The sequence below is a fragment of the Mesoplodon bidens genome (assembly GCF_964165515.1).
Source record: "Mesoplodon bidens genome assembly, chromosome: 13".
In the NCBI taxonomy this organism is placed as follows: Eukaryota; Metazoa; Chordata; class Mammalia; order Artiodactyla; family Ziphiidae; genus Mesoplodon; species Mesoplodon bidens.
The window spans coordinates 77,742,976-77,770,594 of NC_138169.1; the positions used below are offsets into that span (position 1 = coordinate 77,742,976).

The window sequence follows — 27,619 nt, forward strand, 5'->3', positions numbered from 1 at the left end:
ACTGCATCGCTTACTCACGTGACCCACTCTCTGGCCAGTCTGACAATTCCCTTGACCACGTCTCACACTTAATGGTGAAACATCTACTTCCTCTGCTGTGTTCCTGGGCTGCTGAGTTTGGCTGAGGAAAATTTTAACTTTGTTCACATCCTCCAGAACTCATGGTTTATGAAATCAGCTGGGATCAAGTACTGACTGGGAAGGGTTTGGAATGAGTACAGTCCCCTAAGAAAAGCTATGTTTAGAAAATAAAAAGTGTCCATACCTGACCTCTATATATTGATGTACTTCAAGGTCAGTTCTAGGCCCTCCTTTCTTATCACTTTACACCCTCTCCCTAGGGTCTCATTCCTGCCTTTAGCTACCCGTTTAAAAAAAAACAAAACAAAATTTTAGGGTTACTGAATAAATATAGTAACCTTTTGTTTTCTTATTTTTGTGGCTGCGTGGCATGCAGGGTCTTATTTCCCTGACCAGGGATCAAACCCATTTCCCCTGCAGTGGAAGCACAGAGTCCTAACCACTGGACCACCAAGGAAGTCCCCCTGGGACTGGGAAATTTTCTGTTGAGCATGTAGGGGAGAACAAATTATTTTACAATTTTTTTTTAAGCAACAAAAGTCTCAGGAAGAGCTTTTACATCCTCCCCCGTAACTGCCAAAAGCATTTAGATAGGGGGCCAATCCCAGGAAGAGAGCTATAGTCAGAGACAAGTACAATGAATATGAGTCCGGTACAGTAGACAGGGGTGGGAGGTGAGGGGGGGCAAGGCCTTTTTGATCAAAGCCTTCTCTGTGTCCCATTGTCTGTGCATAGCGTGGCAAACTTTTGTTTACCAAACATTTGTTTTTCCCCATCTTCCTGTAACTCTTTCCCTCCCCTTTGAAGTCCCAGCCCCCTACATGCGTTTCCTTCTCTCAGATGCCATATAAGCCTCAAATGACTAATTTGTCCTCGAGTCTCATTTTTCCTATGGGGTCCCCTTATGTATGTAATTATATTGGATTTTCTCCTGCTAAGCTGTCTCTGTCAATTTAATTCTTAGAACAGCCAGAAGAACATAGAGGGTAGAGGAAACTTTTTTCCTTCCCCAACAAGCATAACAAATTTCAAGCTCCAGATCGTATCCTGCAGATGAGCTCAAGACTCATGGATTCAAGTGCTTACTAGACAACTCCATCTGGATGTCTCAAAAGGAATTTTACAAAGTGCAAACTGAAGCCGAGGATCATCTCTTCTCTCCAAAATGAAATCTTCTTCCATCCAACCAGTTGGTTAGGCCAGAAACTTCATCATAGGTCTTGGGTTCTATCTCTCGTTTCTGCCATATATAATGTGTTACCAAAATTCTATGAATTTTAGTTCCTAAACAATTATCACACGTAACTATCTGTGAGGGAGGAAGAAACTTTTTTCCACCATACACGGGAGAGACCCAGGAAGACTGAGAAACTTGCCAAAATGGCCCCAAACCTCACCTTAAATACCATCTTCAGAGAAGACAAAAGAGGATGTTGGGTGTAGTGGTTTGGGACTTCAAAAATGCGACTGACATGGAGTTGGAAAAGCAAATGTTTGGTAACATGTTTGCTGGGCCAGGCGGAGACTATGGGGCACAGAGGGGACTGATCTCCAGGCCCTGCCGAGCTTCCCAACCACTTCTCGCCCATATTCTCTGCAGGTATCTCTGGTGATAGCTCTCTTGTGGGAACAGGCCCTTAATCTAAACTCTTTAGGCAGCTAAGTGGGAGATAAAAAGAAAGACTTCCTGGGTCTTCCTGGGTCCTCTGTTTCTTAAAAATTATTAGCCTAAATTAATCCTCACGCCAAAAAGACACATTTTGGAGTGGCAAATTTTACTCCCCAAGTATTTATCTCAGTTCCACTCTTGACATTCTAATGGTTTACTAGTAATTTCACTATATCCATGCTGTTCTTTCCTCTCATCCATTTACAACATAATAACCAGATATATATTTTAAAGTGGCAGATATGATCTCTATCCCCGCTTTGGAAAACAAACAAAACCTGAAATGAAGCAGGACCCTATGGTCCTTCCCCCCATGTCCTCAGCCTGCTTTTTGTCTGTGGAAATAACTTTAGCCAAAGAATAACTTTAATCAGAGAAGTGAGAAAATGCAGAAACAAAGGAAAACAAAGGAGACCAAATGATAGTAATTTAGTCATTAAGCAAAGTCAAGGACTTTTATTTCCTTCTCAAGGGCTGTAGATAATATTCTGAGCTGTATCCTGTGAGCTGTATTGTAGATACTGAAACCCACACCGGGTGGAAGAAGTTAACTACATGGTGACCGGACTGTAGCCATGACATAAGCTGCCACAATTCTGAGAACTGGCCTCAAGGAAATGGGAAAAACCCAGCCCTGGAACTGCAGACTAACTGTACTTAAAACAATCAAGATGACACAGGTCAGACCACCACATGACCAATTTCACGATGACTGTCAGAGCTGACTGTCATCAGAGCTGTTTCTGCATGTAGCCCCTTCCCTCTGTGTATAAAAGCTCTTGCCCCGATTGTCAGGGCGGGAGTTGGCCTTTGGACAGGGGTCTGCCCTCCCCTGCTGGTTGCCAGCATCCAAAATAAAGCAAACTTTCCTTTCCACCAGCCTGGCCTCTTTATTGGATTTTGAGCAGTGAGCAGCCGGACCCCACTTTCGTTACAAACCTACAATGTCTTTTCATTTATTTAGAGATAAAATACAAAGTTCCTAACGTGGACTCAAAGCCTTTCATGTTCTGGTACCAGTCCACCACTTCAGCCTTATCATGCTCTACACTTTTTTTGAATTTTTCTTTTTATAAATTATTATATTTACGAATTATCTCTCCTATGTGTGGCAGGCCACTTGCACTTTGTTGAAAAGAAAGAAAGCAAAAAAAGGAAAAGCAACAGGTAGTATGAATAAGTACTATATTATTGATAATGTATTTTATAAGAGGAAAAATTTTTGGCATGTAAGCGTTCCACAGATCACTTAAATTCAAATAAATGTGGGTGTCTAGGTGAGTAGGTTTGAATAGTAGATACGATGTTTGAAACAGCAGCTATGTTATTTCAAATTCAGGTGAAGATAGAGTGTTGAAATATCCTTTTATCATATCTTGAACATTTTGTCCACATGGGAGTTACCATGGGGAGATACAGTAGGTTTACATGGGTTTGTAGAAAAAGAGAAACAGACAGACATGGTATTTCAACCAACACATTCTTAGTGATGACTATGAGTTTGGAAAGGAAAATGAATCAAAGACAACCTGTTACTTCCAGCAATCAAGGTTCAGGAACAGCTCTGTGAATGTCCCCCAAGTGTAGCTGCTGGCTAATCACATCTCAGGGGAAGAGACTCTGCCATAGAAGAGGAGGCTGTTGGTCTTGTTGTGCTTGATGAAGAACAGGAAAGGGTGGTCACAACGGAAACTGTCTGTAGTTGGTCTTGATGTTAAACGAACTTCTACTCCAGTCGAAGCTGCAGCCTCCGTGCCCTCCTCATTCACCTCCACGAAGGACTTGTGGAGGACTTTTGACAACACCGGACCTTGTCCCCCGGTCATGCCTGAGAAGTCGGCTTTCCCCGGACTGAAGGCGTCCACCATCCCCAGGGCTATCAGCGTGGGCTTGAGGGAATAGCTCTCCTCCACTTTGAACCGAGGTAGGTATAAATCCACTTGTAACTCCTTCATATTCTGTGGGCTCGTCCACTCTATTAACTTCTCAGCAGTGAGTTGATCTTCAAGCTATAACAATGGAAAAAGGAACAACTGGTAAGATTGTCAGTGGACACGGAGCCCCCCTTAACATTGGATTGAAACGTGGAAATCCTTTAACAGTAAACATAAATACAGGAGATTCAGTTGATATGGTTTTATCTGAGGAGGTAAAAATAACAGAGTCCTGAATATATATTATATAATCAAATAAATGTTCTTATATTTTCATGACTTTGCTATTTATATATATATATGTACACATTAATAATATATGCATATGTATAAATATCTATACAAATGTATATATATATGCACACATATATGCAACAGAATGGTTAAATAAAATTATTTGTAGAAGATGAGCGATCCACTTCTTAGGCTCGTTCTCTATTCCGTGCTTCACTTTCAAATACCTCTTGTCAATGTTCTTTTGTCCATAAATTTTTACATAGTGCATTTACAGCATATAGCCTACTTTTATTCCTTGTTCTTGCTTCATTTATTTGTAAACTTTTCCTGTATAGATATATGTTTCTCTAATCAAGTTTACACTGTTACATGATACTACCATTAAATTGATATTCAGTATATATATCTTTACTTAATATCTTTTAAGCATTCTCTGCATGTCAGTCCCTAACCTAAGGTAATACAAACATGTACCATTTTTCCTCATTTAAAATTTTTCATTATTTTGAGCCACTTCTGTCCAAAAGCTTTTCCCTTGTTTAGACTTGTTGTTATAGGATAAAATCCTAGGACTGAGATTCCCAATGTCATTGATAATGGGGAATTTAGGGCTGAAGCAGAAATATTCGGATGACTCTTCTTAAGTTTACTTATTGCCATATTGCTTTCCCTAAGGATCTCCAGTTTCCAGTGTTACAAGATATGTATTTTGAGTGTGGCAAGTTTACTCCTGCTTCTGCATCGACTATTATAGTACTTGCTTATGGCCTTTTATGGAATGTCCTTTTATGCCAGATATTGTTATTGATATTTTTACATATTAACTTTATTATAACAATGCTAACAGGAAAATTCTATAATCCTCCCGTTTTTTGAAATCTTAGCAATGAGGCTCTGAATGAGCCTTTTGTCCATTTTGAGCACTTAGGGACCAAATACTTCAAAATTTAAAAGTGGGCATCACGATAAATCTATTTGTCCACCGTCTACAAAAGCACTGCGAATTAGTGGGCAATATGTAACTGCTTTGTTTTTTTAATTTCCTTATTTTACTTGGGAGTGAACTTGCAAATATTTCTATGTGTCACCTATGTATGAGTGTTAACTTCCTTGTCTTCAGATGAGTGGACTGGAATATATCAGAGGTTCGTATGGCTGCAAAATAGTTATGTGTGTATCTAGGTATATATTTTTTGTGAACTGACATTCCATAGTTTCATCAGAATGTTAATGTGACCTGTGATGTACAGATGCGCTATTTGTATCGTACTGTGATGCCTAAGGTATTGATTTTATTTTTTTGTTGCGTGCTTGAGCTCTGCCAGCCACTAGCACCAGTCTATGAGCAGCCCATACGAGCAGTGTCTCACTAGAAATTTAAGCAATAGTAGGCAGCATTGGAGGTACCAGCTTTTACCTTCTGCAGACCATCTACTTCATTGGGCAGCAGCACCATCATGCTTAGCTCTTGGCCTTTGTACGGTATTTCCAGGATCTTGACTTGCATGTCCTCCAGTGATGTGAAATTGAAATGATCGGTTTGTTTCATCATCTGCACAGATTTGCTTGTATCCTGCAATAAATTCATGTGGCAAAAAATGCTAAGTGAGCATAACTCAAAAAGAAAGATAATATTATTGTAACACCAAATACATCCTCCTTCTATGAGATAATCTCGGAAATCTGTGGATGAGAGACAAGAGTTTCTTCAAGGAATCCCAACTAAATAAAGTTAAAAAAAAAAAAGACAAGAAAATAAACCTTGACAAATTCTATCTTCTACCTGCAGCAGCTATATATTAATCACTAGGTATTTAAATTTCACAGTGAATGTGTAGCTATGTTATGTTATATACATAATTTATAGACAATACCTTGTTCAGCCAAAATTTTTCCTCCCCAGTATTTTCTTTCTTAAATTTCTGGCACCACTGCCCTTTGAAATAGACTGCGTTCACCAGAACCAGAATGGTCATGCTACCAAGAGTGCCTTCGGGAAAGAGATCCTTGATTTTTTCTGCAAAGAAAGAAAATCAAAGGTTTGTCATGAAAGGCACAAGTGGTTTGTCTGGAAGATGCTTTGAAAGTTACAACTGATGATTAAATATTCACACAAATCACATTAGGGACTCTGTGCCCGATTGTTCACAAGGTGAAGCTTTCCTCATGGCACCAGCCTGATGGAGTCGCCCTCATGCAGACACCCCTTTTCTGACTGGCAACGTGTTTGGCCTCTGTGGTGACATCAGTCATCTCACACTGAATTCTGATGAACTGATTTCAGCTGATCTTTCCACGGGTCAGTTTTCTCCCTCCCTCCCTACCACCCTCCCTGTCCCCTCAATAACCCCCACCCTCCCATTTCCTCCACCCTTCCTTCTGTTCTTTTCTTCTTCACTTTCTTCTTTGCTTTCTGTTTTTTCAAACTTGAACTCACTACTCAGAGGAAATGGGCCTGAATGTTCTTTAGGACAAATGACATGAGCGCTAAAATCGAAAACATGTACTCAGACACCATTTCCCGGGGTGTCTTTGTCTTCATTTGCCACGCTGAGTTGCTGTAGGTTTGGCCTGTATTTAGGATGGGAGGTAGGATATGATTCATAGAATGGAGACATCATCCAGCCGCCTTCCGTGGTTGGGGAGGACGACTGTGACCATCCCTGCAGGATGCGGGGATGCGGAAGTGGTCAGGCAGCTTCTGCTGCAGGTGGCAAGACGGGTGGGTTGCAGGAGAGCGGCTCGTTTCCCAGTTGACAAAGGATAAGGGAACCCTTTTAATATTATCTCTTAGGGATCATAATCCAGACGTTAAGCCTCTATTTTAAAGATAAAATGCGAATCAACCTGAAGTTTGAGCAGAGAGTTGGGATCCGTAGAGATACTGTCATCCACAGACTCAGCTGAGTTTCCAGGTAGCTGGTCCTGGGATCCCTCCTGGGCTCCCCTTGTTTCTCTCCACACTGACGTGGACCATTCCACCCTCTGCAGTGCCCTCCTCCATCCTCTGCAATCTCATCTCACCCTGGCTCCTGGCACCCTATGCAGGGTCCAGCACAGCGTTCACACACAGCGGGGACTCTACAGTGATTTTTAAGGAGTGACTCTCTCTCATAACCTACCATTAGTTTGGCTTTCCACCCAGGAATTAATCATCTTCCGACTTTCTTCTGCGGCACTGACAAAATCAGCAGATTCCACACTGGCTAGGTAAAATTTCTCAATATTATCCATGTATGCCTATGACATGGGCAGGAAGAAAGGAGGGATTAAGAGTAATTTATCAGTAACTATGTAGGTATTCCCAGATTTAACTGTGTTCAGTGATGACCAAACAGAGTACCTGAAACAATCCTTACGCCCACTTACCTGGTGGGTTGTCAGGCTCTGGGACACTCCAGTGGGGGGGCGTTGCGGTCCAGGAGCTGAATGCCCCCAGGGCAAATGCTCCCCATGTGGGTCAGCCAGGCTCCTCTGCCTCCCCCTCCCCCATTAGGAGATGGGATGAGAGGACCCAGGATGCAGACCAAAGGTGTGACAGGCCATGAAACTTACCTGAAGAAACAGAAGAGGCTTTGCTCCATAGAGCCTGTTGGCTATGTTCAGCTCATAGGCATCAGTGGGTTTCTTGAACTCAGTCAGAAGGTTTTGAAATTGATGATGCATATCTCCTGGCTTTTCAACCTTCAAACACCAGAAAGTGAGCTAATTGGATTCTCATTGTATGTAAATACTACACCCCCACAGGTCTGTGAGCTCTGTACCTAGAGTTTGGTATCCCCACGGATGACATTTGTTGCTATCCCCCCATATATGATGTATTTTACCAGAAATACTCTTCATAATCCTTACATTCAATCTTCCAGGTAATTCTTCCTTCCTGCTCTAACACACTCCATCCAGTCTTTTCTCTTTTGAACTAGAGATGCAGCACCATTCCACTATTGGATTGTGTTTTAATTGTCTCAAATGTTTAGGGACCAGCTAAAACTTAAACTCCTTGAGAGCTAGAACCATAGTGCATCTCTAACAGTCATCAACTGTATGAGAACATGAAATTTGTACATTGCCCTATGTTATGACATGAAGCCCTGTTTTACTCCTTGGAGGGATTACTCTCTAAGACCCCTTGATTGTGCTCTTTGGCTGTTCATTATGCCAGTCACTCTGAAGTAGGAGCAGTGTGTCTCTGGTACACTGCTCACAGCTGTACATCAGCATCTCTAAGTCTTTAGTTCAGTTGACATGAAAACAAGAGAGTTCAGAGAACTAAGAAACTTCTCCGAGGAGACAGAGCCAATTTTTCAACTCACGCGTATCTCAACCAGAACCTTCCACTTGCTAACTAAGAGTTTAGGACTATTTAGGCTACCAACCATAATTCTCATTCAAGCATTTTCCAAAATATAGTTGATCATATGTTTATTGCTCTTAATCTAATTTAGGGATTAATTAAAATTATATAATTTTAGCAACATATTGTGATGACTATAATTATTATTATTCTATATAATAATAATAATAATAATAATAATACATAAAGTTTATGGGGGTTTCTGTCATCCAGGCACTGTTGTCCTGTTTTACATGTAGTTGCATGTCTTGTAGCAGACTTTTTGTTGCTCCTAGTTAATTTGTATGAAGTCAAATTGTGGCTCAGAGCAGTTGTATTTTGCCACGTTCTCCATTCCTGAACAGAAGAGCACAATTTGAAGCTCCTGAGTTCCCTGGTGGCCTGGTAGTTAGGATTCCAGACTTTCATTGCCGTGGCCCGTGTTCAAGCCCTGGCCGGGGAAGGGAGATCCTGCCAGCTGCGTGGCATGGCAAAAAAAAACATTCTTCAGTTTGAAGCTCCTTTGGGTTTCAGAACCCTTGCTCTTAAGAACATGCTACTCTTCTTTCAAGAAAACAAATACATAAAATAAATAAGTACATAAGATGATATGAGAAACAACTCTGTCCAATCTATTTTGCTTAAGATGGCCCCTAAAAATTGGCTTTTCCCTGTTTATCTGAAATTCCCAGTTTAAACTCCGACCCTCTTGGATATGTGATGTCCTTCTAGATCCAATGCTCTGTGACTCACGGGATCTCTTGTAGCTCCTCCTCCTATTGTGTCCTCTGCGTTTTCATTTGAGTGCAGGACCTGGAGGAGACGGGGAGTGGGACAAGGAGACTTTAGAGATCTATGTACCCCAGAGTAAATAGAAAAGAAAGAAAAGAAGGAAGGAAGGGAGAAAGAAAGAAGGAAGGAAGGAAAGAAAGAATCCAAACAAACAAAACAAAATGCCAAATCAAAAAAAAAAAAAAAACCCAAAAATAAAGAAAGAAAAAGAACAAAGAAATGTTCCGTGCAAGCATTTGCTCCTTGAAAAACACAACCTGCGTGTGAAAAACACAAAGCTGGTTGATCACCAGCCAGTTCAAAGAATCCTGATTCATTTTTCATTCATTGCTGAGGAAACATGTAAAGATGTCTCCCATGGATTTTAGCCAACGCACCACTTCTACCTGAACTCTACCATTTAAAGCCTCACCTGTGGTCATTGGGCAGTTATAGGGTTCATCCCAGTTCCCAAAGGAAGTCTAGACACAGGGAAGAGATGGGGCGGAGCGCTGGGGGAGAGCATATGCTCCCACAGCTCTGTGCCCACCCAGTCCTGGGGAGGCTTGCAGCTTCCTGTGCTACCCCTGGGAACAGCCAGATCGGTGATCATCTGCACAGAAGCCAACAGAGAAACCAGGACAAACTGGTAAATGTAAAGGAAGCTGCGACTCACCTTCAGGATTTCTGATGCGGTGTGTCCTTGGGCCCCCAAGGAAGTCATGGCTAAGGCTGACATGATACTCAAAGGGGAAAAGAAGATATTTTCCTTCTCTGATTGTCTGATCTGTTGGAACAGGTCGACTGCAAAGTGGATGATTGCTTCACCGAGTGAACTCATGGTGGCTCGGTGTAGTCTGGAACTCCTGGAGAAGCATCAAATTTATTTTATAATGAGTTTACTGAAGGGGAGGTTAGTCTGTAATAAAATTTTCATTAAAAATGCCTTATATGTGGGTTGTGGGATTCTGAAAACTATAGCTTCCTTCCTTTTGCTTTTAAAGCTTTTTTCAATGTACATGTATATACTTCATAATTAGAAGACTATCGAAATAGTATTTAAAGAAAACTTTTGTGGGGACTTCCCTGGCAATGTGGTTAAGACTCTGCACTTCCCATGCAGGATGGTGCAGGTTCGATCCCTGGTCAAGGAACTAAGATCCCACATGCCGTGTGGTGTGGCAAAAAAAAAAAAAAAAGGAAAAGAAAACGTTTGTGAAAACTAATAGAATATCGTTATCTTTTCTTCCTTACTGGCTGTACTAAGACTGGGTAGAAAATGCATTATAACAGATCCAAGACAAAGATTGATGTGTAACATCCCACCATTCTCATGAGGCACCTCTTATGCCTTTTTCTTGAGGCATCTGTGGGTACTGGACATCCTACCCCCCCAATCACACTTCCTCCTAAGGGAACATTTGGTTTTTGGAAATAAATAAATTACCTAAAGATTAAAGGAGATGAAAAATTGTTTTACTTTTGCCCTGGCTAAAGAATAAAATACAATCAGACAGAACAAATTAGATAAATGATGTAACAAACATCATTGATATTATTTTCAGGAAGGATTCATGTAGTCAAGCAGAGCTTCTGGAAGCACTTACCTGTGAGCCTGGAGGAAGCAGAGGTGGGCAGACAACCTGTGAGCTGATGTGCCATGAATCGTCAGGTCTGGACTATATAGCTCTCTCTTGCCGCCTCCCATCCTTCACAGCAGCTGGTATTTCAAGTAAAGCAGCTTCTGATTTCTTCACCAGGCTACTCATCAGCTTCATGAGCATGAAGTCTCTACGAGGAAAGGCAAGATTATTGTTTTATTCTCGTACGTCCTTTTCACCTGGAGAAGAAATCGTGACCTGCAATCACTGGCTCATATGAAATGCATGTAGGTGCCTTTCTAGCACCAAGGAGAATAAAGTTAAATTCTAACTTCTTCACATGCCCCGAGCTACTGTGCCCAACCAGAAATAACCCTTAAAATATCTTTCTTGTCTTACATGTTGAATTGTCTTTAAGACAACTTCCAACACCAACAATTAAAAAGCTTACATTTTCTATTTTATGTTCTGAAAGGGCTTCTCCAACCTGACCATTTCCTTAAGAATTATTCTGTATAACCAGGAAAATAGTGCCAATTCTCAGCTTAAGAGATACTGGCGAAGTGTCTCAGCAGTAGGTGGAGAACAGGCATCATTTGCCTTCCCTTAAAGGCTGGACCTTGGCTGTGGTCCTCCCTGTGACCCCCATGCCCCTTGCAGCCAATCCCAGATGGCCAATGACTTGTAAGGTCCGTGGGAAGCTCACTTCCCTGCACTGTAATCAGCTCTCAGTGAGAAGGACAATGGATCCAAACAGGGGCCATTTTGGTGGCAGTATTCCATTTTTTTGTACAAAGATGTATCAGGAAAATAAACTGTTTGAACTCTAGAATTATGACATTTCTTGGTTAGCCTGCTATTCGTTACGCCATCTTCAAATTCGTGGTCTTGAAAACAGTGTCAAATGCCTGTGAGGAAAAAGCAGGAAAAAGTGTTCTTTTGAATGCCATGGTTAAGTCTCTTATCATCGGCGCTGTACTCTCTTCAGGGGCACGGCATTCTCATAGCAGAATAATATTAAAAATTGTTGACTTTCACTGAGGGGGTTATGTATTCACTCATTTCCCCCTTTAACACCTTATTCAGGCAGATCCCTTTGTTTTCCCCATTTCACCGATGACAGAAATGGGGCACAGAGTGGCTGAACAGAAGCCCAGGTTCCTAAGTTAGTGAACTGCACAGGTGAGGTATCCAGGCAGGTAGCTGGTTCAGGAAGCTGTGTGTGTATCCACTCCCCACAGGGTAGTCTGTTGACAGACTCTGGTCTTGTAGTGACATAACTCCTTGTGTTGAAATGAAAAGAATCGTTTCTTCTGAACTTTCAAAAGAGATAATGTCCTCCCACAAAATGTGAGGTGGTGGGAATGGGTACCCCAAATGCTCCTGTGTGGGCCCCTCAGTCACTAGGAGGGAAGGCTGGGGTTCAGGTACTCTTTTAGGGCTCCATCCAGAGACCACCAGGAGCACTGAGTGGGGAATGGGATTGGGGTGTTTTCCTCTGTGGGTGTGACTCAGAGAGAGTGTCAAATTGTGCTCACTCTCCATTCCCTCACACTGCTCTATCCAGCTGGAATTTAGTAGAAATGAATCACTTTGAGAGGGGAAAAGAAGATGGAGAAAAGAAAGTGTTTTTCTCCAGAGGACACTGTTCCCTGTGGCATGGCTGTCAGGGGGGAGATGCATTTCCAGGGTATCTAGCCCAATATCTATCTCCCCTACCACAGGTGTGGGATGTTTGTACTGTGGACCAACTTTCCAACAGAGATATCACTCACATACAGTCAGCCTTCCATATCCATGGGTTCTGCACCCACAGAGTCAGTCAACCAGATGGAAAATATTTGGAAAAAATTGCAGGAAGTTCCAAAAAACAATCCTTAAATTTGCCCCACACCAGCAACTATTTTACTGTGTTTACGACCCTTTACGTAGCCTTTACATTGTACTAGGTATTATAAGAAATCGAGGGATGATTTAAAGTGTAAAGAGAATGTATGTAGGTTATGTGCCATTTTATATAAGGTACTTGAGCATTCCTGTATTTGGGAATCCTTGGGGTGTCCTTGAATCAGTCCCCCGTAGATCCTAAGAAATGTCTGTAGTGTAAGTTTCATCTTTTTTTTTTTTTTTTTTTTTTTTTTTTTTTTGCTGTATGCGGGCCTCTCACTGTTGTGGCCTCTCCCGTTGCGGAGCACAGGCTCCGGACGCGCAGGCCCAAAGGCCATGGCTCACGGGCCCAACCGCTCCGCGGCATGTGGGATCCTCCCAGACCGGGGCACGAACCCGTGTCCCCTGCATCGGCAGGCGGACTCTCAACCACTGCGCCACCAGGGAAGCCCGTAAGTTTCATCTTTAAAAAATGTATAAGTCATTGGATTTTAGGCCAGTGACAAGGTTGTGCAACCATCACCATGATCTTTTCCAGAATAATTTCATTTCTCCCCAGAGAAGCTCCCTATATAGTTCTTTCTTCCCCCCGGTTTTTGGAAACCACTAATCTACTTCTTGTTTCTATTTGTTTATTCTGGATATTTCACATAAATGGGATTGCACAGAATGTGGCCTTTTCTATCAGGCTCCTTTGACTCAGTATAATATTCTCAAGGTTCATCCATGTTGTAGTATAAAATGGTGCATTTCTTTATATGACTATATTATGCACCATCGTATGAAATACCACTTTAAAAAAATCCATTCACGGGTGGATGTACATTTGGGTTTTGTGTATTATTGTGAATAATGCCAACATGAACTCTCATGCAGAAATTTCAGTGTGGACGTGTGTTTTAATTTCTCAGGCATTTACCTACGAGTGAAACCCTGGGAACAATGGCAAGTCTATGTTTGATTTAGAAGAACTGCCAGACTGCCTTCCCCAGAAGCTGCACCATTTATATCCCCACCAGACTACGTTGGCAGCACATGTGCGTGCAGTTCTGATTCTCTGCATGTCTCCAGCACTTGTTACTGTCCTTGGTTCTTTTTAACACCTGCCAGGAACAGAGTCTGTAGTCTCAGCACGTCGCTCATTCACAGGAAGATTCACCTGCAACAAGGTCCCAGAAGTACAGCAGATGGAGACACGAGGGGAAGGGAAGAGGAGATCTGTGATTCTCAACCTGCAAGATGATTCTGCCTGATCCCCCAGCCCCCAGCCCTGCTGCTCTTAGGGCTCCTCTGTCGATATGTGTGCAGTGACCCCTGAGTGATACTGTAGGTCAAAGATCCCTGAACTGACACTGTGTGGAGCTGAGTGAGGACATAGGAGCGAAGTCCAAAAATAGAAGGAAACGGGAAGAGAAAAGATCCAGGATGAAAAATGACAAACACAAGGTTGCATCACAGACCACTGTCTCAGAGAAAGTGGAGGTCCCTGGAGCAGGAACAGGATGGGTTTCTTTGAGCTAAAAGAGAAAGGGATCTGACCCCCATAGACAGAAGCAAGAAGCTCAGCCTGGGCCTGGAGGAAGAAATAGGGAGACAAAGTAGGATAAATTGGTCTTCAAGGGAACTTTCAACCGGGACTAAACTCTGAGAATAAACTTTCAAGATTTTTCATGTAGAGTTTGGCTTTGAGGAAAAGACACTAACTGACAAGGACCAGGGGTTTGGTTAAATTTACAGAGATCTTGGGCTAGTTCAAATAGAAACCATATCATACTCTTTCCCCCATCTTTGAAAAGGGCTCCTGGCATGTAATAGACAAGGTTAGGACACCCCGATGTCATTCAGTGTCACAGAAGCCTCGGCAATTATTAGAAGATTTTGCAAGTCAGTAATTTCTAACTTATGCCTTTGGGGATTTTCTAAAGATACATCAACATCGTTGGTTCCAGGAATCCAGGAACCCATTAAAATTCAAGAGGCAATCACACCTTCAGACACCATCTTGCTATCCAATACCTTTATCTGTTCATTAAGAACTAGCTTCTGTTTTCCTAAACCTTACTTCCTTGGGAAGGGCATGAAGATTTGTCAGCATTATTCAGTTGCAAATCCTAGGGGGCATTTTATTTCTTCTTTCTTACCAAGTATGTGCCTGTCTGCGGGCAAACTGATTAGGTGAGAAGATCCTTCAAGCATCCAACAGTAGGATATCTGCCAATGACTATATTCTCTACAGATACAGATATAGATATGTACACATTGAATAACATCTGAATAGGGTTAATAAACTTTGCTTTAATTTTCTCAGAGGAGAACCAACTGCAGTGAGATATAAAAAGATGCTAGTTAGGGAATTGGTCTCATACGTAGGTTTATCAAGGAAGACGGAGACAAATTCATAAAACCTCCCCCCTCCCCCATTCCCACATTTCCAGTTCCATCCAAGACAGTCATCCTAATCCATGCTTTCAATCAAATCCAAGGCTGTTCCTTGTTGATCTCTTATAAATTGCCACGCTGTTTCACCTTGGCACTCCTGTTCTGCTACCCAGAAAAACGAGTTCAGGCACTCCTTTTTTGTAGGACTGTTCCTGTTCCTTCTTGCTTTACCTGAAATAGGACTTTTCCCCATGACTTCACGTTCCGTGACCTTTTCTCAGGGACAGCTCCTTACTACCCTATCTTCACACCATGACGCCAGGAAACCTGGTCTCTTTCTTTTATTCCCACTGCCTTTACTAGCCACTGTTCCTTCCCTGTCCCAAAGCCTTATTTTAAGTTTCTAGCCCTCCAGGTATTTCACCTTGTGCCCACCTACCAACTTGTAGGTTACTCCTTAATCCACTAAGTAATCTGTTGCCTCTCCACCTTTTAGGTTTTCCACTTCATCCCAACGGCTTCCAGTGTTGAGCGACTGGAAAACTCTCATTTTATTGGCAACAATTGAATTTATTCTTGTTTCATTTTACATCTCTATTCTAGTTGAATCTCCTTTGTGAAAAAAAACTTTTTTGACCCTTAAAAAATTAGATCCATAATGTTTAATTTCTATTTGAAGATGTCCTATATATAAAGCAATATTAATTGTTGCTGATGCCTGTCTCTAGAGTACCAATGGAGACAGAAAATTCTAGAGGGCAGAAGGAATTTGATTACATGGGATATGGTGTGCTGGGGATTTTATTTTGCTTCTCCAGTTTCACCCTTCACTGGCTCAACCTCCTCTGGCCCTAGGAGGCAGAGATGTAGGGAGACATAATCCGGGTCCTTCTCCTCTAGGGAACCTTGCATCTGGCCTGTGGGAGGAAGCAAGAGTAGACCCGCAGCTGGGTGAGTGCAGGGCGCTCGGTCACCCGGCTTCCTCTCAGTGAGGTTGCCAAGCGAAGGCTGCATTTCTTTACCAAAGGCCGCAGATCTTATCGGGCGGCTTTTCTGCAGCTACAGCTACTTTCTCTGGATTTTGGTCACCATTCCTGCCCTTGCCATGTGCGTCTAGGGGTGGCAATGTCCCCCCACTGTTGCTAGCCCTGGGATGCTTCACCATCCTTTCTTGGTTTCTCTTAGCCCTGACCATACTTTGTATAGTCTCTTTGTGAAACTTTCCTGAATTACCCAATTTGTCTGTGTCATTTGTTTTCTGCTAGAGCCTTGACTATTACGGTAAGTAAATGGCTTTGGGAAAAACATCTTGGGATGGAATTTTTGGGATCAGGTTGGTCCCATGTTGAGAAGAAATGTGCTGAGAGGAGATGGGGCACTGGTGTAAGGCACATGTAGCACCAGATTATCAGGGATGGAGGCAAGACGTGGAGTGCAGGTGTAAGACAGGTGTTGGGACATCAGAGGCTGTGGTACTTAATAGCTATTGTGACAAGTTGTGGGATCAGCTGCTTTGTTATGATGGGCGTGGGGAAGTCATTCAGCAGAAATCTGAGAAACAGTTTTCATGGATCTTGACAAATAAGTCCTAAAAGACATGTATATGTTTACAGTAGTAAGATGCTTAATCCTTCTAGGTCAGGAAAATGCAATTAATACAACACAGTGAGATTAACAGCGGAAATGCTGACAGTTCTTAAAAACTAAGGATTGGTGTGATGTAGAAGAGAATTACTGATAAAATGCTGATGCAAATATTTCTTAGTACAAGTAACTTGGTAATACTAGGCAGAATGTGGTTAAGATTCAGCAGTTCTCTAGTTAAACATATACCCTGTATATACTCAAGGAAACCTGTATTGTGGGTTAATTGCAGTACTGTTGGCAGTGGCAAGAAGTAGAAACAGGGCTTCCCTGGTGACGCAGTGGTTGAGAATCTGCCTGCTAATGCAGGGGACACGGGTTCGAGCCCTGGTCTGGGAGGATCCCACATGCCGCGGAGCAGCTAGGCCCGTGAGCCACAACTACTGAGCCTGCGCGTCTGGAGCCTGTGCTCCGCAACGAGAGGCCGCGATAGTGAGAGGCCCGCGCACCGCGATGAGGAGTGGCCCCCGCTCGCCACAACTAGAGAAAGCCCTCGCACAGAAAGGAAGACCCAACACAGCCATAAATAAAAAAAATAATAAAAAAAGAAGTAGAAACAACTTAGACATTTATTAATAGAATAATAAAGGAAATAAATACCCTAATTTTGTACAATGGAATATCCTACAGCAGTGAACATAAATGAGCCAGATATTCAAGTATCAGAAAGGATAGGTCCTCAAACATAGTATCTGGTGGAGAAAAACATACGTTGGCAAAGGATGACTGGTTATCATTTGTGCATTGTGGATGGGAAAGATGGGAGACTGATCATTGAAATGTTATCCTGGGAATGTAGGGGACATGCTTGCTGGAGAAATGTAGAAACATTGCTGGGTGTGATATAACACCTATTTGTGATAGATGATTAGCTTTGAGAGCCATCTGTTGCCATCTGTTTCATGTCGTTTGTCTGTAGAAACCCTGAGACACACTGACAATGTCTGGGGTTTGTCTTTCAGGCTGAGGCTTACCCAGATGAGGGCAGATTCTTCATCCATTTCAGTACCCACTCTAGTCTAACCCCATTACACTTCTTAAAGTTTCCTGCTAAAGCCCAACAGTGACTTCCTAATAGCCTCCTGATGGCCCCCTTTTCAGTCTTTACAGTGAATTTGCTGAATGATTTGTCAGTTGTTGACTCCTCTTCCTTGGAATCTTATTTTCAGCTCTCCTCCCCAGCTCTGACCTTCTGGGTAACATGGCCACCCTAAGTGCAGGCTTTAGCTTTTCTGAGGGATCGACCACAGACACTGTCTCTATAGTCTGCCGGCTCGTCCATCCACAGCAGGAGCTTCAGCCTGGGAGATCCCTAGTGTATTTCTCTCAGCTTATGACCTGTCTCTTCCTTCCCACCCAGCTCTGTGCACCATCCTCTCTCCCATCTCCCAGCTCTAGCGCCATTCATACAGATCTTCCCTCCAATTAATTGTAATTGATATTTAACATTTGGGTTGATTGATATTTTATATTAACAAAGGTCTGATTAAATTCCTTAGTTAAAATTTTATTCTGTAACTTCCCGTCTTATCAGTAAAATGACATTTCCTCCTATCTCTTCTGTTATGGGGCTCTCTTAACGCTTCAGTAGAATAACTGTATCTTTGGAACGCAGAGAGATTTTTCTCTGTGCGCCAAGGCTAGCAGTAAACAGGAATAATGGATCGTGGGCTGCTTGTATTTGGATGAATGTTTCTTGAAGATTCAATTTGAATTAAGGGATGTTTACATAGTATGTTTGACCATCATGTCTGTAGGCTTTTTCAGTGATCCACTCTTCCTGCAGTGGGTTCTTAGTTACTTTCTATGACTTAGTAGTGGGCTAAGTGATGGGTCTCTAATAGAGTGCTAGAAGCAGAGACATTTTTTTCTAATATTTTAACTTATTAATTTATTTAAACATCCATTCTTTTTTAGATTCTTTTCTCATATAGGTTATCACAGAATACTGAGTAGAGTTCCCTGTGCTATACAGTAGGTCCTTGTTGGTTATCTATCTTATATATATAGTAGTGTGTGTATGTTTATCCCAAGCTCCTGATATATCCTTCCCCCCCGCCAGGTATCCCCTTTGGTAACCATAAGTTTGTCATCGATATCTGTAAGTCTGTTTCTGTTTTGTAAATAAGTACATTTGTATCATTTTTTAAAATTAGATTCCACATTTGAGTGGAATCCTAGTTTGCCTCTTCCTGTGAAGCAACCAGTTAGGCAACAGAGCAATCTTCTGACATTCCTACCTGGGGTGGTTAGAGAATCTCAGGATTCAACAACATACAGATCTTCTTGCCTGGTTCATAGCATTAAAAATAGCTGGTACCATAACCTCAGAGAAGCAGGTACTCAGATAACCACTGGCTCCAGAATCATAGAGTCTTGGAACTGAAAAGGCCCTTAGAAGCTAAATCAACAGCAAGAATAAAATAAATTACAGAATATACTTAAAGGCTGAAAAGTCTACAAGCAAATTAAACATTCAGCAAAACAAACAGCACCAGTTCTTTAGTAGGTCTGCTGCGCTGTGGCCACTGCATGGAGCCAGCTTCAGGTCTCAGAGGTGGGACAAGAGCAGGATGGGGAAGGCACTCCAGAAAATCATTTGCTCCAACTGTCTGATTTGCACCCCAAGAAGATGAGGCCCAGAGGATTTTCTCAAGATTGCCCAGGAAATGGGACTAGTCACGTGACCTCAATCAGAGGGACACCAGGGACGTGGTCTCTTCTTCCCCAAACCTTTCCGGAGCCTGTAGCTCCACTGTTCCTTTCCTCTATTCCTCCAGCTCTCGTATCTTCTCCCTTCTCTCCCCTCCCCCTTATCTCTCTGTTTAAATCCCTCCACATTGACTTCCGGCTCCTTCTATCCTTTTTTTTTTTTTTTTCCCGGTACGCGGGCCTCTCACTGTTGTGGCCTCTCCCGTTGCGGAGCACAGGCTCCGGACGCACAGGCTCAGCGGCCATGGCTCACGGGCCCAGCCGCTCCGCGGCATGTGGGATCTTCCCGGACCGGGGCACGAACCCGTGTCCCCTGAATCGGCAGGCGGACTCTCAACCACTGCGCCACCGGGGAAGCCCTACCCTTTTCTTATTGCCTGGTGTACTGTAGAAATTTTTAGTATCCTTATGCTTATTAAATCAAGTATTCTGTTTTGAATCTTTTTTTCATTTTACAAGTGGATATGTTAAACATTTTATATTTCTCTCTCTGAAAAAGAGTACATTAATTAAACTGCTTAGTGACCATGCATTTCCTCTGTGATTTGAATACCAACCATCACCCTTCACACCCCCTAAAAAGAACCTCTTTCCCTTCCTGCCCCAGATGCTCCCTTTTGGATCTTAGCCCTGGAAAAGTTCCTTTACTTTTAAACTCTCCAAATAAGACTCTATTGTATACACAAACCTCAGATAATAGGAGCACATCATGTTCACTATTTCCTGCTCTCAGCATCACTCAGTACACAGGTTGAAAACCTAAAACTAACAGCGCACCTGTACATAACTCCCACCTGTCTAGTTGTGTATTTCCTGGGGAAGACTTTCTTTGAGAAGCTGAACTTTGCCTCCCAACCCCACTAACACAAACACTGTGGACTGCAGTCTCTAAGGAATGTGGAAATGGAGAGGGCGGTGCCAGGCTAGGGTGGAGGTGGTTTGTTGAGAGACCTAGAGACTCAGGAAGCAGATCAGCCCTGGTAAGTCAAACCAACAGGTATGTTCTAAAATTCAGGCCTGGAGGCTATCAGAGGAGGGTTTAATGTGGTTCCACAGATGCATCAAATATATGCAGTTTTAGCACCATGGATGTCCCATTTCATTTCAGACCCAATCTCCCACCACTCAAGTGAAAGGCAGCTGAATGAAAGATAGGGGCTGTAGATGGCAAAAGAGTTATTTCCTAGGATAAAGGATAATTAGCAGAGGGTTCCTATATACCCTTGTCTCCTCTTCACACAGTTTCCCCCATTATTAACATCTGGTATTACTGTGGTACGTTTGTGACATTCAACGAATCGGTATTGATATATTATTAAATAAACTCCATAGTTTACATTAGGGTTCATTCCAATGGCTCCTTGCTAATATGTAGGAAATAAAGAATTGACTTCAGTATATATATAGTACAAAACATCATTCTTGGTACATTCTAACGTTTAAAGCAAGCCACAGGGGAAGAGACTACAGAAGGTGTGAGTATCAAGAGGTTTACTGGGGGCCACCAGTATAAGAAATCACAACATTGGAGAAGTAATTTATACACATGAACTACTAGGGAACCACAAGAGCCTTCTTCCATTCATGCCCTAACTTGTGTGGTACTGGTGAGGACCTACAAGAAGTATTTCAAGTCAATTTCTACCGTGGGCAGAGGGAAGCTTTGTGGATGAGGTCCTAATGCCAATGCCCAAATCCTCTCCGGGTGCAAGAAACTAGGATTTGCAATATATTTTCCCGGTGCTTCTTGACTGTGTCAGGGCCACTAAGACTTAATAACTTTTTCCAGGTTTGTAAATTCTGCCTGAAAGAGTATTATTTTTTAAAAAATTAAACTTAAGCCGAACACCCTTTGGAGATGTATTTTCAACTAAGTATTTTGAAGAGGAAGAATAAAATATGAAAGACCAGTCTACTCTATTGTAAGACATTGTATAGGTAATCATGACCATGTGGTATTTTTATTTATTATTATTATTATTTGCGGTACGTGGGCCTCTCACTCTTGTGGCCTCTCCCGTTGCAGAGCACAGGCTCCGGATGCACAGGCTCAGTGGCCATGGCTCACGGGCCCAGCCGCTCCGCGGCATGTGGGATCTTCCCAGACCAGGGCACGAACCCGTGTCCCCTGCATTGGCAGGTGGACTCTCAACGACTGCGCCACCAGGGAAGCCCTCTGCAAGGTTTTTAAAAATCTATCCTGGGGTTTCCCTGGTGGTCCAGTGGTTAAGACTCCGAGCTCCCACTGCAGGGGGCACGGGTTCGATCCCTGGTCGGGGAACTAAGATCCCACATGCCATGGGGCACGGCCAAAAAAATTTAAAAAATAATAAAAACTCTACCACTATTAAATTTTATATTTTTGGATGTGATATTTCCTGAATGTATTATCCAAACTTTTCTTCTTAGATTCTTGTTATCTACAAATTTAAACATCTTGTCATCAATGCCTTCGATGAAGTCATTAGATAACATATCCAGCGATTCTGTTTGTCCTTCAGTGTGATAGGAGTCGCTATGAAAACCTCTCTGGTCAAAAACTTCAGCCATGGCCCCAAATTGCTTCTGTTAATGAACTGTAATTCTGGGTTAAGGCCTGAGAAACTTTGTTAAAGTGAAGATGCCATGGGAATTTGGAAACTTAGTTTGCCTCTCCAGCCCTCTGCTTCTTGTCTAGTAAAAATGGGAAGACTAGCACCAGTGTCGGGGAATTGCCGTAAGGGTTAATGTGATGGCACATATTATGCATCTAGCACAGTTCCAGGTACATAACAGACCCTCAGTAAAGGATTGCTCTTCACTAAATTGTTCCAACATTCCATTCTGGCAGAAAATAATCTGAATAGCTAGGTGTGCCAGCTTTTTCCAAAGTACTGGTGGCTTAAAATCTGCATGGAACCGGGGTTACTGATTTAAGATCACTTTGAGACTTTTCTAAAAGGGTCTCCCCTCAAATGTTGGCTGTCACCATCCTTACTCTAGGGGAATGCTATTTTTTGAGAGTGGCTGGGCAGCGGCCTCTCATATTAAAGCACACCAGTTTTTGTTTTGATGCAAATTAAATACACACACACACACACACAAGCACACACATGCACATACTTACATGCACAGATTCCCTCCAATACATCTTAAGGCTACCTTCCAGAGTGAGGGTGAGCCAGTGAATTTACCAGCTTGAATTATTTTTCTGGGACAAGCCTGACCCCTAGAGGACAGGTGTTGAATGTAAACCAAGCATCAAGAGCCAAAGCCAACCATCAATACTAGTGAGTTAGTGATGGAGTGCTAAGGTGATATAAGGGGTCAGACAAATGCTGGGGTTGGCATGGTGTGAAAGCAAAATCTTAATTCTGCACCAAGTAGCTTGAACAAAATTCCATATCTTCTTGATTTCAAATGTATATTTTTCGACTTTACTGACATAATTATAATAAGCTGCACATATTTAAAATGAGCCATTTGATCAGCTTGACAGTTGTGCATCCACCAGCATGTCCCAGATACTAAAGATCTCCATCACTCTCTAAATTTCCTCATTCCCTTTTGCAGTCCACCCTGCCTCTATTCCTACTGTCAGACAACCGCTGATTTGTCACTATAAATGAGTTTGCATTTTCTAGAATATTTTTTATAAGTGCGATGAGATAATCTCCACTGTTTTGTATCTGCGTTCTTTTACTCAACCTAATGATTTTGAGATTCATCTAAAGTTGTGTGTGTCAGTGATTTGTCCCTTTCAATGCTGAGTACTATTCCACTGTACACATATACCACATTTTGTTTAACTTGAGGTGGATCATAGACCTCCACGTGAAAGTTAAAACATCCAGAGGAAAATATGGGAGAAAATTTTTGTTATCTTAGGGTAGGCAAAACTTTCTTAGAATACCAACTGAACAAATGATAAATTAAAAAAAAATAACTGAACTTTATCAGCATTAAAAACATTTGCTCTTCAGGGCTTCCCTGGTGGCGCAGTGGTTGAGAGTCTGCCTGCCGATGCAGGGGACACAGGTTCGTGCCCCAGTCCGGGAAGATTCCACATGCCGCGAAGCGGCTGGGCCCGTGAGCCATGGCCGCTGAGCCTGCGCGTCTGGAGCCTGTGCTCCGCAACGGGAGAGGCCACAACAGTGAGAGGCCCGCATACCGCAAAAACAAAACAAAAACAAACAAACAAACAAAAACCAAGGAGCAGGAAGAACTAGATGTTATGTGGGAAAGTCTTTACCAAAAAAAAAAAAAAAAAAAAAGCAAAAAGGGAAATGTAAGAATTGCCAAAGCCAAAGAAGGACAAAAATAATTATGAAAACTGGGATATGAAGCCAGAAACTGAAGTAGAAGGTAGATGGTCCCCTGGGCTGGACAGCTGGTGTTTGTCAAGTGGAGCAAGACTGAAGTTTTGTCCTCAGCCAGACAAGAATGATGTCCATTTCCCTTCCTCCATTGATATAGAGGGAATGAACTAGCAGTGGGGAATTTGTTACAACATAAATAGAAATGAGGTTTTTTCCCCTCCTGATAACAAGGAAAATAAAGGGAACAATGAATGGGCTAGAGAAGAAACAAACTGGACTGATAGAGTTCATCAATCCTAGTTTTATTTTAACTGTTACTAATCTGTAGTGTCTGTAACTAGCTTTGTCCTTCACAAAGCTAACCTATCACCCCCTCTGTGTAAATTACATCCTGCACCTAGTGTTTACACTCCCTGCACTCCCTTGTAGCAAATCACTCCTTGTAGTATTTTGCGTTTCAGAAAGGTCACAGGCCCATAAACCAGAGACGAACAGACCCAATTACTGGGCTACCTGACACCAGCAGTGACGGTTTTGAAATAATGCAGGAAGGGGAATGCAAGACCTTCATTACTTTGAGGCTTATCACCCACCCCAGACCACAAGCCCTGGGCTATATAATCTCTCTCAAATCCACAGGGAAGGGGGACCCGTTCTTGAGGCGCTAGCCGGCTGTGTTTCCCCTTTGCCTGGCAAAGAATAAAGCCTCTCTATCTCTTTTTCCTCCCAAACACTGTCTCTGTATTTCTATTCAGCATCAGTGCGCAGGGAGCCAAGATTTTGGCATCAAAACTGGGAATCTGGGAGATATAAATATGTTTAAACAAGCTGGGAGGAACTGGGTGGGGTGGGGTAGGGAATAAGGAGAGGCAGATGTTTTGCACAGCTGTTTGTGCTCATGGAAGAGTTTTATGACAACAGCATCACACTTTTTAATGACTATACTGTAAATTTTTCATTTTAAGTTGAATTTTAAATTTATAATATTTTTATGGAATCAAATGAAGAAATTAAATTTGATTAAGGAATTATTAGTGAATGAGTGTTCACAATCTCCCCCCACCCCTGCTGCCCTCTCTCCTCCTTGCTTCTGTTATGTGGGGAGGTTTCTTGCTTCCTGGAGTAGCTTCCAGGCAGGGAAAGCTGAGTAATGCATACCCTAAAGAGGAAACGACAAGAAGCCAGAGGGTAAACTAACTCATACAATCAAGGGCTAAGAAAAGGGAGGAAGAGAGCGAGCAGGATGAGGGGCAGTGAGGGGTCCTGAATGTCTGAGGGGGGGTGTGAGTGGAGTGAGAGATGAGGGGCAGAAAGCAACGGCCAGGGTGAGACAGAGGTGCTGGGGGCGGGGCTGGCGCTGAGAGAATGGCAAAGGGATTTATTGACAGAAGATGGTGTTATGGGCTCCCAAGTGGAAATCCTTTAATGTTCTTCCAAGAGACAGAGGTAAAAGGTGGAATTGCTTTTTGATTATTGCTGGTTGCTGTCTGTCTGGACAAAAAATACACTGTAGGCTACATGTTTCTTTTGCTGGTAAATGTAGAACTCAGGTGGGCTTTATCTGGGTAGAACCTTGGGGAATGGGTATCACAGACCCAGAGAAAAGAAAAGAAAAGAAAAATACTTAACTTTGAACTTCAGAAGGAAAAAATGTGTAAAATTACCAAGGGTCCCAAATTTACATTAATCCACTGAATGGTGGAAAAAACAACTCTCATGAACCATTCTCATATTCATGAGGGTCATGGCATAGCTTCGCATATCAATACAGAAAAAAATCAGAAATACAATAGTTTCTGTTAGAGTCCGGGTTTATTCAAGGTTTTATTACTTGAGAGATCACCACCAGATCTGATGACCATATTATTAATTATCTCAGGACACAATTTTTTTTTCTCCTTACATGGGAAGTGCTTAAACATATTGGAAGCAAAGTGTCATTTTTGTTTCCACGCAAACAAGGTTTCATAGTCTATTATAAAAGCATGAAGGAATAATTTAAAAATGAGCTAGAATGGACCCATGCTACAATAAATTGTTAAACAAGAGAAAACTATGAAGAATCAGCAGACAGCAACACAAAATGTAAAACAGACTCACTTGCCATACAAGTGTTTTAGTCGTTGATTTCATCCTTTGAAAGTCAAAATAAGATGCTTCAAACCTCTCCTCAGGGATGCAAATTGTTACCTAAGCCAAACATTTGTTTTACTTTTTGATGTTTGTGTGTTTCTATTGTCAGCTGCATCTATAATTCCATTATATTGTGTCCACATGGGCTATGATACTGTTCACCTTCACTTCCAGTTCTTGTTATGCTATGCAGTCATTGAAAGCATAAAAAACAAGACTGTGTGGACATTTTCTTCAAAATGCTCCACGTCAAAGAGACCGTCATATGGAGTGAAGTAGGTCAGAAAGAGAAAAAATATCATGTATTAACGCATATATGTGGAACCTAGAAAAATGGTACAGACGAACCGGTTTGCAAGGCAGAAATAGAGACACAGATGTAGAGAACAAACATATGGACACCAAGGGGGGAAAGTGGTGGGGTGGTGGGGGTGGGAGGTGGGATGAACTGGGAGATTGGGATTGACATGTACACACTGATGTGGATAAATGGATGACTAATAAGAACCTGCTCTATAAAAAAATAAATAAAATTAAAAAAAAATGCTCCACGTCACTTAACTGTCCTTAGAGTGAGGATGCTTCATACCATGTGCACATTTGCTGGGCCTGCATTCCAAAAATGTTGCAAGAATACGAGCACAGCTGGGTTGCACACGACACAGCAGCTGCGTGATGTGCTGCCATTACAAATATGCAGGAAGTGGGCTTTGCGTGTGGAGCAGTCTTCCTGTCTTTCCTCAAGATTAGAAATATAGCATCAGGAAGGAGTGCTGGGTCAGCAGCTTGGGGTCAATGTGGCAATGACTAGACGCTCTGGCGCTCCTTCCTGGAGCAGGGGTGGAGAGTGGAAGCAAAGGCACGCGAGTGCCAACAACTAAGACTTCAGCACTTCAGATCTATGTTAAAGGAGTGGTCTGGGGACCTACGGTGCCGAGCCCTCTGTACCTCCCAGAGATCCCCAAACAGCATTTGGGTGGTTCCGAAGTGAGTAGCTAGTGGACTGGCCCTGCCTAGGCAGGTGTTCAGGTATGATGAGGGCCCTGACCACATGGTCAAAAAATCAGATAAGGTTTTTCCATCAACACTATCAAGAAATTTGATTCAATCATCCAGTAAATCGAAGAGGCAACGTGAAAACAGGGCATTACTGGTGAAGAGGTTGGGGATTTCCTTATAAGGTAGCTGGTCCTATTTCCCTGGGTAAGATGACCCAGCTAAGGCTGAGCTGGATTTCCCTGGGTAAGATGACCCAGCTAAGGCTGAGCTGGAGGATGCTGACTGGTGTATGGTAATCTTCCCTGATAGGTATTGCCCCTAAGCGCAGGCTGACTTAGGTTTAGGTTAGTGATGTGGGCTGGGCACTGGGTCAGCCTCCATTTTGTGGGTCCTGATATAGGAATAAACTTTACTGAGCTCAAATTGATGAAGCACTTCCTATGTGACAGGCGCTGTGCTAGGAAATAGCAGTGCACTGTCTCTTAATGTGGGATTTCCCTGCTATAATCCCTCCCTTCTTAGATTCCGTTAGAACCTAAGAACTATTTTGGCGAAGGCCCCTTGTTTTACGTTGGGTTCTCTCAGGAGCAGACTTTAAGCCTAGGATTTTTGTAGAAGTGAATTATTTAAGGAAGGGCCCTCAGAGGAAACCAGAAAGGGTACAGGGGAGGGAGGAGAGGAAGCCAAATAAGCCTGGGATTTCGGGTGAAGTCCCAGACTCAGCCTGATTACCTGAGGAGCTCTGCGGGGTAAAACTTCAGAGTTTGTACCACATCAGAACAAAGGAAAGGAGTTGGGCTTTTGTATACTCACATCAGGCAGCTATTGGCTATGGGCCTTCTGTGGGAGGTGTAAAACTCTCACTATTCCCAGCAGTACTAGAGACATGGCTCAAGAACCCAGTGGAAATTCTCTGAATGTTGCAGATGTAAGCCATTAGC

At 42.6% G+C, this 27,619-nt stretch overlaps 1 protein-coding gene across 5 annotated transcripts in view; it reads right to left on the reverse strand.

The window, feature by feature from the left end:
- Positions 1 to 901: 901 nt before the first annotated feature.
- The window catches only part of SERPINB3 (serpin family B member 3), an 81,253-nt gene continuing 54,535 nt past the window's right edge, over positions 902 to 27,619 (reverse strand). For all 5 annotated transcript variants that reach the window (XM_081253299.1, XM_081253295.1, XM_081253297.1 and 2 more), the window contains 8 exons: positions 10,633 to 10,816; positions 9,702 to 9,891; positions 9,008 to 9,067; positions 7,477 to 7,605; positions 7,044 to 7,161; positions 5,796 to 5,938; positions 5,339 to 5,494; positions 902 to 3,759 (listed from right to left, as the gene is read on the reverse strand). In XM_081253299.1, coding sequence (XP_081109425.1) covers positions 3,349 to 3,759; positions 5,339 to 5,494; positions 5,796 to 5,938; positions 7,044 to 7,161; positions 7,477 to 7,605; positions 9,008 to 9,067; positions 9,702 to 9,891; positions 10,633 to 10,733 — 1,308 coding nt within the window. In that variant the 5' untranslated portion in view covers positions 10,734 to 10,816 and the 3' untranslated portion in view covers positions 902 to 3,348. The remainder of the gene's footprint in view (positions 3,760 to 5,338; positions 5,495 to 5,795; positions 5,939 to 7,043; positions 7,162 to 7,476; positions 7,606 to 9,007; positions 9,068 to 9,701; positions 9,892 to 10,632; positions 10,817 to 27,619) is intronic.